This window comes from Salvelinus alpinus, chromosome 23 (assembly GCF_045679555.1).
Source record: "Salvelinus alpinus chromosome 23, SLU_Salpinus.1, whole genome shotgun sequence".
In the NCBI taxonomy this organism is placed as follows: Eukaryota; Metazoa; Chordata; class Actinopteri; order Salmoniformes; family Salmonidae; genus Salvelinus; species Salvelinus alpinus.
This window is the reverse complement of record NC_092108.1, coordinates 9273922-9287360: the sequence shown is the minus strand read 5'-3', so window position 1 is coordinate 9287360 and position 13439 is coordinate 9273922. Positions and strand designations below refer to the sequence as shown.

The following is a 13439-nucleotide window of genomic DNA, read 5'->3' as shown; positions in this document are numbered from 1 at the left end:
TGGTGACCAGCGAGCTGAGATAAGGGGGGACTTTACCTAGCAGGGTCTTGTAGATGACCTGGAACCAGTGGGTTTGGCGACGAGTATGAAGCGAGGGCCAGCCAACGAGAGTGTACAGGTCGCAGTGGTGGGTAGTATATGGGGCTTTGGTGACAAAACGGATGGCACTGTGATAGACTGCATCCAATTTATTGAGTAGGGTTTTGGAGGCTATTTTGTAAATGACATCACCGAAGTCGAGGATTGGTAGGATGGTCAGTTTTACAAGGGTATGTTTGGCAGCATGAGTAAAGGATGCTTTGTTGCGGAATAGGAAGCCAATTCTAGATTTGACTTTGGATTGGAGATGTTTGATGTGAGTCTGGAAGGAGAGTTTACAGTCTAACCAGACACCTAGGTATTTGTAGTTGTCCACATATTCTAAGTCAGAGCCGTCCAAAGTAGTGATGTTGGACAGGCGGGCAGGAGCAGGCAGCGATCGGTTGAAGAGCATGCATTTGGTTTTACTTGTATTTAAGAGCAGTTGGAGGCCACGGAAGGAGAGTTGTATGGCATTGAAGTTCGCCTGGAGGGTTGTTAACACAGTGTCAAAAGAAGGGCCAGAAGTATACAGAATAGTGTCGTCTGCGTAGAGGTGGATCAGAGAATCACCAGCAGCAAGAGCGACATCATTGATGTAAACAGAGAAGAGTCGGTCCAAGAATTGAACCCTGTGGCACCCCCATAGAGACTGCCAGAGGCCCGGACAACAGACCCTCCGATTTGACACACTGAACTCGATCAGAGAAGTAGTTGGTGAACCAGGCGAGGCAATCATTAGAGAAACCAAGGCTGTCGAGTCTGCCAATGAGGATGTGGTGATTGACAGAGTCAAAAGCCTTGGCCAGGTCAATGAATACGGCTGCACAGTATTGTTTCCTATCGATGGCGGTTACGATATCGTTTATGACCTTGAGCGTGGCTGAGGTGCACCCATGACCAGCTCTGAAACCAGATTGCATAGCGGAGAAGGTGTTGTGGGATTCGAAATGGTCGGTAATCTGTTTGTTGACTTGGCTTTCGAAGACCTTAGAAAGGCAGGGTAGGATAGATATAGGTCTGTAGCAGTTAGGGTCAAGGGTGTCCCCCCCTTTGAAGAGGGGGATAACCGCAGCTGCTTTCCAATCTTTGGGGATCTCAGACGACACGAAAGAGAGGTTGAAGAGGCTAGTAATAGGGGTGGCAACAATTTCAGCAGATAGTTTTAGAAAGAAAGGGTCCAGATTATCTAGCCCGGCTGATTTGTAAGGGTCCAGATTTTGCAGCTCATTTAGAACATCAGCTGACTGTATTTGGGAGAAAGAGAAATGGGGAAGGCTTGGGCGAGTAGCAGAGGGGAGGGCAGTGCTGTTGTCCGGGGTAGGGGTAGCCAGGTGGAAAGCATGACCAGCCGTAGAAAAATGCTTATTGAAATTCTCAATTATAGTGGATTTGTCGGTGGTGACAGTGTTTCCTATCTTCAGAGCGGTTGGAAGCTGGGAGGAGGTGTTCTTATTCTCCATGGACTTTACGGTGTCCCAGAACTTTTTTGAATTTGTGTTGCAGGAAGCAAATTTCTGCTTGAAAAAGCTAGCCTTGGCTGTTCTAACTGCCTGTGTATATTGGTTTCTGGCTTCCCTGAAAAGTTGCATATCACGGGGGCTGTTCGATGCTAATGCAGAACGCCATAGGATGTTTTTCTGTTGGTTAAGGGCAGTCAGGTCTGGAGAGAACCAAGGGCTATATCTGTTCCTGGTTCTAAATTTCTTGAATGGGGCATGCTTATTCAAGATGGTGAGGAAGGCATTTAAAAAAAATGACCAGGCATCCTCTACTGACGGGATGAGATCAATATCCTTCCAGGATACCCCGGCCAGGTCGATTAGAAAGGCCTGCTCGCTGAAGTGTTTCAGGGAGCGTTTGACACTGATGCCCTTTGCAACCACGTACCTATGGGAGAGTGGATTCTCGGCCCTCATTAGCATGACAACTAAATACAGGCACAGACTGTGTGTGGAAAATGATTTAAGACTGAGACTCTCCAAAACAACCCAACGTTGCAGAGTTACGTGCATCCTTCAAGCACATCCTTCTCATTAACCTGTGGTGAGTTATTCACAATTTTTGATGAACAAATAAGGTTTTATATGTAAGATGATAAAATAAAGAGAAAAATTATTGATTATTATTATATTATTATTTGTGCCCTGGTCCTATAAGAGCTCTTTGTCACTTCCCACGAGCCAGGTTGTGACAAAAACTCACACTCATTCTTATGTTTATTAAATGTATCGTATAGTGTGTGTTGCAGGCTTACAAAGATGGCAAAAAACAACATTTGAGAGTGCGCTGACCCTGGTGCTAGACGGGGTACAGCTGGAGGTTGAATGTTTGAAGGGGTACGGGACTATAAACAGTTTGGGAACCACTGGGCTAGGCTATACAGTCCCGTTAAAAAGTATTCGCCTCCCTTTCTGATTTCTCTATTTTTGCATATTTTTGAGACTGAATGTTATCAGATCTTCAACCAAAACCTAATATTAGATAAAGGGAACCTGAGTAAAAAAAAAACATGTATTTTATTAATTTAATTAACAAAGTTATGCAAAACCAAATGCCCCTGTTTGAACGAATTGCCCCCACCTTTACCTGCACTGACTGCAACCAAATGCTTCCTGTAATTGTTGATCAGTCTCTCACATCGCTGTGGAGGAATTTACAGTAGCTGAATTGCTAATTTCAAGTCCTGCCACAACATCTCAATTGGCATTAGGTCTGGACTTTGACTAGGCCATTCCAAAACTTAAAATGTGTTGCTTTTTAACCATTTTCATGTAGACTTGTTTGTGTGTTTTGGATCATTGTCTTACTGCATGACCCAGCTGTGCTTCAGCTTCAGCTCACAGACGGATGGCCTGACATTCTCCTGTAGAATTATTTTATACAGAGCATAATTCACAGTTCCTTCTATTAAGGCAAGTCGTCCAGGTCCTGAGGCAGCAAAACATCCCCAAACCATCACACTACCACCACCATGTTTGACCGTTGGTATAATGTTCTTACTGTGGAATGCAGTGTTTCGTTTTCACCAGGTATAATGGGAACCATGTCGTCCAAAAAGTTCTACTTTTGACACATCTGTTCCGTAGAACATTCTTCCAAGAGTCTTGATGATCATCCAGGTGCTTCCAGGTGCTTCCAGGTGCTTCCAGGTGCTTCCAGGTGCTTCCATCCAGGTGCTTCCAGGTGCTTCCATCCAGGTGCTTCCAGGTGCTTCCAGGTGCTTCCAGGTGCTTCCATCCAGGTGCTTCCATCCAGGTGCTTCCAGGTGCTTCCAGGTGCTTCCAGGTGCTTCCAGGTGCTTCCAGGTGCTTCCAGGTGCTCTCTGGGTGAGATGATCCGTGATCAATCTGGATAACTGGGACATGAAAACACAAGGCAGAGGCAATTCTAACAAGAAATATGTTTTCATTTATTCACATTTTCACACGTGAATTCACATGTTGAAGTGTCCACTTATTCAACAAGACGTGTCAATGTGTGTGTGTGCATGTGTGTGTGTATGTGTATGTTTATGTGCGTGTGCGTGTGTCTGTGCGTGTGTGTATGTTTATGTGCGTGTGCGTGTGTCTATGCGTGTGCGTGTGTCTGTGCGTGTGTGTGTGTATGTTTATGTGCGTGTGCGTGTGCGTGTGTCTGTGCGTGTGTGACTTCACTTGGGAATTCATTCATAGTTCAACACATTCTGTGTCGTTCATTCGTTCACACCTCCACATATTCTGATGTAGAATTAATGCATAGAAAGTTGGGCAACCCTAATGTTTATCTTGATTCAAGCTTATATGTCATTTCATGTGAAATTTTATCAATAAGGCACGAGGGGGTGTGGTATATGGCCAAGGGCTGTTCTTAGGCACGATGCATCGCAGCCCTTTGTCGTTGTATATTGGCCTTATACCACAAACCCCTGAGGTGCCTTATTGCTATTATAAACTGGTTACCAATGTAATTAGAGAAGTTCAAATACAAGTTTTGTCATACCCGTGGTATACGGTCTGATATACTACGGCTGTCAGCCAATCAGCCTTCAGGGCTAGAACCAGTCTGTTTATAATCAATAATATGGTCGGTGCAAAGTCCAAAACAACAATAACGTTAAATCTATGTGGAATTCATTGCCGTTGACTTTGGTGTTAGTAAGGTTTGTGTTCCATTCTGATCTTATCTGTTGTTGATAAGACAAAGCTGATTGTGACGTCACAATGCTATCAACATCAAGCTTTCTATTGTTGTTTTTCTTTCCCCCAAAACATGACTGATCTTTAAACTATACATTTTGAGTGTTTAACATGAGATAGACCTGAAATTCTTGTTGATTAGATCTGTACATCATCATTAGGCGTGTTGTTGTAGTCTGGGCTACTTCAAATCAAATCAAATGTTATTTTGTCGCATGCTCCGTAAGCAACAGGTGTAGACTAACAGTGAAACGCTTACAGTGAGTGGGTGTGTTTTTCTCAGATCGTTAGTGAATAGACTTTTAAAACTATTTACACATTCCACTACTCTGTTCACCTGTCAGCCCAGGGCTTTATAGCCAACCCCACCCAAACCACCTTGTTCCCAAAGACAGAGATATAGATGTGGTTCCAAACACCTATAACTGTAACACCGTAGCATCTTGTCAGGCTTTACCACTGTCTGTAGTTGAATGTGAAGGCTTTGTTTTCATTGTCCCATACCTGCATTGCTGGTACTACATAGGCTAGGCAGCTAGCCTAGCTGCTAGCTATCAAGCTAGGCAACCTGGTCTCCTATTGCTGGATACCAAGCACGCTAAGCGGTTAGCCCTTGTGGCTAGGGCTGCACTTCTATTTGTCTCGGTTTTAGAATTACCGATTTCCAGAGTTTTGAATAGTGCTGACACGGGGAACAAACTGAGGAACAGACAGATATAGAGGAGGCAATCAACTAAGTGAAGGTGTCCAGGTGAGTCCAATATTGCGCTGATGTGCGAAATGATGGTGACAGATGTACATAATGATGGGCAGCCTGGCGCCCTCGAGTGCCAGGGAGGAGGAGCGGGAGCAGGCATGACATTCATGTATTGGCAATATTAAAGACTCACTTGGACTCTTCTTTTGAGGATGCTATACATGGATACAATTTGTTCAGGAGGGACAGAAATAGTTATGGGGGTGGAGTTGCAGTTTACATCCAGAGTCAAATTTCAGCAGAACAACGCAAGGACTTAATGTTGAATGGATTAGAGGCACTATGGGTACAGGTGCATTGACCACATTTGAACCCTATAGTAGTTGGTTGCTGCTATAGGCCACCTAGTACTGATGTCAAATATCATGATGTAATTTGCGAAATATTGGATAAGGTTTTATTTTTTGGGAGATTTGAATATAGATTTTTTTAACACCTACTGTCCAATGAGAAAGAAACGTATTTCTGTTGCCAGTGTATGTAACCTGATCCTTGTACCAACCAGAAAGTTCACTAATAGGTCCGGTATCACATCATCAACTTGTATTGGGAAATCTCGGTTGGCGCCCCCCCCTTGGGTTGTGCCATGGCGGAGATCTTTGTGGGCTATACTTGGCCTTGTCTCAGGATGGTAAGTTGGTGGTTGAAGGTATCCCTCTAGTGGTGTGGGGGCTGTGCTTTTGGCAAAGTGGGTGGGGTTATATCCTTCCTGATTGTCCCTGTCCGGGGGTATCATCGGATGGGGCCACAGTGTCTCCTGACCCCTCCTGTCTCAGCCTCCAGTATTTATGCTGCAGTAGTTTATGTGTCGGGGGGCTAGGGTCAGTCTGTTATATCTGGAGTACTTCTCCTGTCTTATCCAGTGTCCTGTGTGAATTTAAGTATGCTCTCTCTAATTCTCTCTTTCTCTCTTTCTCTCTTTCTTTCTCTTTCTCTCTCGGAGGACCTGAGGTCTAGCACCATGCCTCAGGACTACCTGGCCTGATGACTCCTTGCTGTCCCCAGTCCACCTGGCCGTGCTGCTGCTCCAGTTTCAACTGTTCTGCCTGCAGTTTCAACTGTTCTGCCTGCGTCTATGGAACCCTGACCTATTCACCGGACGTGCTACCTGTCCCAGACCTGCTGTTTTCAACTCTCTAGAGACAGGCAGGAGCGGTAGAGATACTCTTAATGATCGGCTATGAAAAGCCAACTGACATTTACTCCTGAGGTGCTGACTTGTTGCAACAACTACTGTGATTATTATTGTTTGACCCTGCTGGTCATCTATGAACATTTGAACATCTTGGCCATGTTCTGTTATAATCTCCACCCGGCACAGCCAGAAGAGGACTGGCCACCCCTCATAGCCTGGTTCCTCTCTAGGTTTCTTTCTAGGTTTTGGCCTTTCTAGGGAGTTTTTCCTAGCCACCGTGCCCCTACACCATCATTGCTTGCTGTTTGGGGTTTTAGGCTGGGTTTCTGTACAGCACTTTGAGATATCAGCTGATGTAAGAAGGGCTATATAAATACATTTGATTTGATTTGATATTCATCACATTTGTACCAACATGGCTGAACATTGTGCTAAAGCTGTATCAGTGACACTAGGTTGTAGTGATCATAACTTGGTTGCACTCAAATCAAATCAAATCAAATGGTATTGGTCACATACACATGGTTAGCAGATGTTAATGCAAGTGTCGCGAAATGCTTGTGCTTCTAGTTCCGACCGTTCGGTAATATCTAACAAGTAATTAACCATTTCACAACAACTACCTTGTATACACACAAGTGGAAAGGAATGAATAAGAATATGTACATATAAATATATGGATGAGCGATGGCCGAACGGCATAGGCAAGATGCAGTAGATGGTATAGAGTACATTATATACATATGAGATGAGTAATGTGGGGTTTGTAAACATTATATAAAGTGGCATTGTTTAAAGTGGCTAGTGATACATTTATTACATCCAATTTTTTATTATTAAAGTGCTTGGAGATTTTGAGTCAGTATGTTGGCAGCAGCCACTCAATGTTAGTGATGGCTGTTTCACAGTCTGATGGCCTTGCGATAGAAGCTGTTTTTCAGTCTCTCGGTCCCAGCTTTGATCTACCTGCACTGACCTCGCCTTCTGGATGATAGCGGGGTGAACAGGCAGTTGATGTCCTTGATGATATTTTTGGCCTTCCTGTGACATTGGGGGGTGTAGGTGTCCTGGATGGCAGGTAGTTTGCCCCCGGTGATGCGTTGTGCAGACCTCACTACCCTCTGGAGAGGCTTACGGTTGTAGGTGGTGCAGTTGCCGTACCAGGCGGTGGTTGCCGTACAGGATGCTCTCGATTGTGCATCTGTAAAAGTTTGTGAGTGTTTTTGGTGACAAGCCAAATATCTTCAGCCTCCTGAGGTTGAAGAGGTGCTGTTGCGCCTTCTTCACCATGCTGTCTATGTGGGTTTACCATTTCACTTTGTCCGTGATGTGTACGCCGAGGAACTTACAACCTTCCACCTTCTCAACTACTGTCCTGTCGATGTGGATAGGGGGGTGCTCCCTCTGCTGTTTCCTGAAGTCCACAATCATCTCCTTTGTTTTGTTGACGTTTAGTGTGAGATTATTTTCCTGAAACCACACTCCGAGGGCCCTCACCTCCTCCCTGTAGGCCGTCTCGTTGTTGTTGGTAATGAAGCCTACCACTGTAGTGTCGTCTGCAAACACTTAGTAGGAAAACTAAAACACCAAAGGCTGGCCCTAAGGTAATCTACCCAAGGTCCTACAGAGGGTTCAATCAGGACTCATTTGTGGATGAGATTAAGAATGTGTAAGGATGAAGGATGATCCTGAAATGTCACAAAGTTTGTTTATGAAATTATTTATGAGAATAGCTGATAAGCATGCCCCTTTAAGAAAATGCACTGTGAGGTCAAATGGTGCCCTTTGGATTGATGATAAGCTGAGAAATGTAATGATTCAACGTTATGATGCCAAAAAAAGTAGCAGATAAATCTGGCACTCTGTTTGATAAGCAAAGTTATTGTAAATTAAAAAATCTTGTGACCAAGCTAAACAAAGGACAGAAGAAAGGATTCTATCAGCACAAAATTGATGAAGTGAAGGTTGATGGGAAAAAGCTGTGGAGAACGTTGAATTCTATTGTGGGTAGGAATTCGAACATTTAAATAAGGTATTTATGTTTTTTTATATACATTTGCAAAAAAATATATATGTTTTCGCTTTCTTATTATGGGGTATTGTGTGTAGATTGCAGAGGAAAAAAAGTATATGTTCTACATTTTAGAATAAGGCTGTAACGTAACAAAATGTGGAACAAGTCTTGGGGTCTGAATACTTTCACGAAGGCACTGTATATTCCTGGTAAATGTGTGGTAGGTGCAACATTTAAAAAAATACAAGGGTTTCAGTGAAATGACTAACTGGTGTCTCCAAGTGGCCACTCTCCTCTCCAATGTGTGCACAGTTCCTAAGTAATTTCAATGCACTTTTATAAGGATCTTTTTTAAACCCCCCCTAGCTGTGCCCGTTGAGGAACTAGGGCAAGCACACTTGTACAGTTGTTGTTTTGTTTGGAACACATCCCTGCATTTCGGGTCACAAGGTCTCAATGTCTATAAGTACAAAACCGTTTCCTACCAAACGTCAACTTGTCAGGCCCTCTACAGACCAAGGTTTGCTGCCTGTGAACTCAAGATCAGGACAAAAAGCCGTCATACAACCCACTCCACACTTTGGTTCCATATCAGAACAATGCTACACAAGAACCATCTTCCTCCATTATTCGCCAAACTACATGATCCAAGCTCATGATTACCCCATCATCAATGCTGTAAGAGGACTGCACAAACGTTGGCACAGACACATGCATTTACACACACACACACACACACACACACACACACACACACACACACACACACACACACACACACACACACACACACACACACACACACACACACACACACACACACACACACACACACACACACACACACACACACACACACACACACACACACACACACACACACACACACACACGCACTATGCATACACATGGATTTAGTACTGTGGATATGTGGTAGTGGTGGGGTAGGGGCCTGAGGGCACACAGAGTGTTGGGAAATCTGTGAATGTATTGTAATGTTTTAAAATTGTATAAACTGCCTTAATTTTGCTGTACACCAGGAAGAGTAGCTGCTGCTTTGGCAGCAGCTAATGGGGATCCATAATAAATACAAATACAATACGTTATCATGTGTTTGTAGGCATGTGTCTGTGCCTATGTTTGTGTTACTTAACAGTCCCCGCTGTTCCATAAGGTGTATTTTTCCCTGCTTTTTAAATCTGATTCTACTGTTACCTGATGTGGAATAGAGTTCCATGTAGTCATGGCTCTATGTAGTATTGTACACCTCCCATAATCTGTTATAGACTGGTGGCATGTCTTGTGAGGTATGCATGAGTGTCCAAGCTGTGTGCTAGTATTTTAAACAGACAGCTCGGTACCTTCAGCTTGTCAACACCTCTTACAAAAACAAGTAATGAGGAAGTCAATCTCTCTTCACTTTGAGCCATGAGAGATTGACATGCATGTCATTATTGTTAGTTCTCCGTGTACTTTTAAGGGCCAGCTGTGCTGCCATGTTCTGAGCCAACTGCAATTTTCCCAAGTCTTTGTGGCACCTGACCACAGGACTGAACAGTAGTCCAGGTGCACCAAAACCAGGGCCTGTAGGACCTGCCTTGTTGATAGTGTTGTTAAGAAGGCAGAGTAGCGCTAAATTGTGGACAGACTTCTCCCCCATCTTAGCTACTGTTGTATCAATAAGTTTTGACCATGAGAGTTTACAATCAAGGGTTACTCCAAGCAGTTTAGTCACCTCAATTTCCACGTTATTCATTATGAGATGTAGTCGAGGTTTAGGGTTTAGTGAATGATTTGTCCCAAATACAATGCTTTTAGTTTTGGAAATATTTAGGACTAACTTATACCTTGCTACTCATTTCGAAACTAACTGCAGCTCTTTGTTAAGTGTTTCAGTCATTTCAGTCGCTGTAGTAGCTGACGTGTATAGTGTTGAGTCATCTGCATACATAGACACACTGGCTTTACTCAAAGCTAGTGGCATGTCGTTAGCAAAGATGGAAAAAAGCAAGGGGCCTAAACAGCTACCGTGGGGAATTCCTGCTTCTACCTGGATTATGTTTGATAGGCTTCCATTAAAGAACACCCTCTGTGTTCTGTTAGACAGGTAACTCTTTATCCACATTATAGCCGGGGGTGTAAAGCCATAACACATAAGTGTTTCCAGCAGCAGACTATGATCGATAACGTCAAAAGCTGCACTGAAGTCTAACAAGACAGCCCCCACAATACTTTTATCATCAATGTCTCTCAGCCGATCATCAGTCATTTGTGTAAGTGCCATGCTTGTTGAGTGTCCTTCCCTACATGTGTGCTGAAAGTCTGTTGTCAATTTGTTTACTGTGAAATAGCATTATATCTGGTCAAACACCATTTTTTCCAGAAATTTACAAAGGGTTGGTAACAGACTGATTGGTTGGCAATTTGAGCCAGTTAAAGGGGGCTTTACTATTGGGTAACGGAATGACTTTAGCTTCCCTCCAGGCCTGAGGGCACACACTTTCTAGTAGGCTTATATTAAAGATGTGGCAAATAGGAGTGGCAATATCGTCTGCTATTAACCTCAGTTATTTTCCATCCAGATTGTCATTCCCTGGTGGCTTGTCATTGTCGATAGACAACAATATATTTTTTTTCATCTCTTCTACACTCTTCCCTATGGTCATCCCCCCCAACCCCACACCCCTCAACAGTCTTTACTCTGCCTCCACCCCAATGGACATGTATTTATTAATCACTGTTACAGTTGTTATTATGTATATATTACTATTTCTATTGTTGTTTTTTAATGCCATTTTCATTATTTGATTTCTCTTAGTCTCTTAGCATGATGGAGCTCAGAGCCTAAGATTTTCACTGTACCTTGCAATCACATCTGCAACCCCTGTACATGTGACTATTAAACACTCTGAATCTCTGGATGTCCTTCAACCCTCCCAAACCATCAAGCTCCTACAACCATCCCAAACCATCAAGCTCCTTCAACCATCCCAAACCATCAACCTCCTTCAACCCTCCCAAACCATCAAGCTCCTACAACCATCCCAAACCATCAAGCTCCTTCAACCATCCCAAACCATCAACCTCCTTCAACCATCCCAAACCATCAAGCTCCTTCAACCATCCCAAACCATCAAGCTCCTTCAACCATCCCAAACCATCAAGCTCCTTCAACCATCCCAAACCATCAAGCTCCTTCGACCATCCCGAACCATCAAGCTCCTTCAACCATCCCAAACCATCAAGCTCCTTCGACAATCCCAAACCATCAAGCTCCTTCCTCGACCATCCCAAACCATCAAGCTCCTTCCTCGACCATCCCAAACCATCAAGCTCCTTCAACCAACCCAAACCATCAAGCTCCTTCGACCATCCCAAACCATCAAGCTCCTTCAACCATCCCAAACCATCACACTCCTTCAACCATCCCAAACCATCAAGCTCCTTCGACCATCCCAAACCATCAAGCTCCTTCAACCATCCCAAACCATCAAGCTCCTTCCTCGACCATCCCAAACCATCAAGCTCCTTCAACCATCCCAAACCATCAAGCTCCTTCGACAATCCCAAACCATCAAGCTCCTTCAACCATCCCAAACCATCAAGCTCCTTCCTCGACCATCCCGAACCATCAAGCTCCTTCAACCATCTCAAACCATCAAGCTCCTTCGACCATCCCAAACCATCAAGCTCCTTCGACCATCCCAAACCATCAAGCTCCTTCGACAATCCCAAACCATCAAGCTCCTTCAACCATCCCAAACCATCAAGCTCCTTCGACAATCCCAAACCATCAAGCTCCTTCGACAATCCCAAACCATCAAGCTCCTTCGACCATCCCAAACCATCAAGCTCCTTCCTCGACCATCCCAAACCATCAAGCTCCTTCAACCAACCCAAACCATCAAGCTCCTTCGACCATCCCAAACCATCAAGCTCCTTCAACCATCCCAAACCATCAAGCTCCTTCAACCATCCCAAACCATCAAGTTCCTTCAACCATCCCAAACCATCAAGCTCCTTCAACCATCCCAAACCATCAAGCTCCTTCAACCATCTCAAACCATCAAGCTCCTTCAACCATCCCAAACCATCAAGCTCCTTCAACCATCCCGAACCATCAAGCTCCTTCAACCATCCCAAACCATCAAGCTCCTTCGACCATCCCAAACCATCAAGCTCCTTCGACAATCCCAAACCATCAAGCTCCTTCGACAATCCCAAACCATCAAGCTCCTTCGACAATCCCAAACCATCAAGCTCCTTCAACCATCCTGAACCATCAAGCTCCTTCGACCATCCCAAACCATCAAGCTCCTTCAACCATCCCAAACCATCACGCTCCTTCAACCATCCCAAACCATCAAGCTCCTTCAACCATCCCGAACCATCAAGCTCCTTCAACCATCTCAAACCATCAAGCTCCTTCAACCATCCCAAACCATCAAGCTCCTTCAACCATCTCAAACCATCAAGCTCCTTCAACCATCCCAAACCATCAAGCTCCTTCAACCATCTCAAACCATCAAGCTCCTTCAACCATCCCAAACCATCAAGCTCCTTCAACCATCTCAAACCATCAAGCTCCTTCAACCATCCCAAACCATCAAGCTCCTTCGACCATCCCAAACCATCAAGCTCCTTCAACCAACCCAAACCATCAAGCTCCTTCAACCATCCCAAACCATCAAGGTCCTTCCTCGACCATCCCAAACCATCAAGCTCCTTCAACCATCCCAAACCATCAAGCTCCTTCAACCATCCCGAACCATCACGCCAGTGGTAGAAAAAGTACCCAATTATCATACTTGAGTAAAAGTATAGACACCTTAATAGAAAGTTACTCAAGTCAAGTAAGTCAGCCAGGAAAATACTACTTGAGTAAAAATCTAAAAGTATTTGGTTTTAAATATACTGATGTATCTATAGTAAGTGTAATTTCTCAAATAAATTGAAGTATCAAAAGTAAAAGTATAAATCCTTTAAAAATCCTTATATTAATCTAATAAAATCAAAATGTATTTGTCACATGCACCGACTAAAACACGTGCAGACCATGAAATTCTTACTTACAAACCCTTAACCAACATTGCAGAAAAAAACAGAGTTAAGAAAATATTTACTAAATAAATGAAAGTAACACAATAAAATAACAATAACGAGGCTACAGTATATACAGGTGGTACAGGTACAGAGTCAATGTGCTGGGGAACAGCTTAGTCGAGGTAATTGAGGTAATATGTACATGTAGGTAGGGGTAAAGGGGCAACGCAGATG

General features: G+C 43.9%; 1 protein-coding gene across 1 annotated transcript; it reads left to right on the top strand.

Annotated features, from left to right (window-relative positions):
* The first annotated feature begins 11082 nt into the window (after positions 1-11082).
* Positions 11083-12948, top strand: LOC139551380 (cell surface glycoprotein 1-like). Its single transcript, XM_071362865.1, has one exon. The coding sequence runs from the start codon at positions 11083-11085 to the stop codon at positions 12946-12948; it is 1866 nt and encodes a 621-aa protein (XP_071218966.1).
* Positions 12949-13439: the final 491 nt, after the last annotated feature.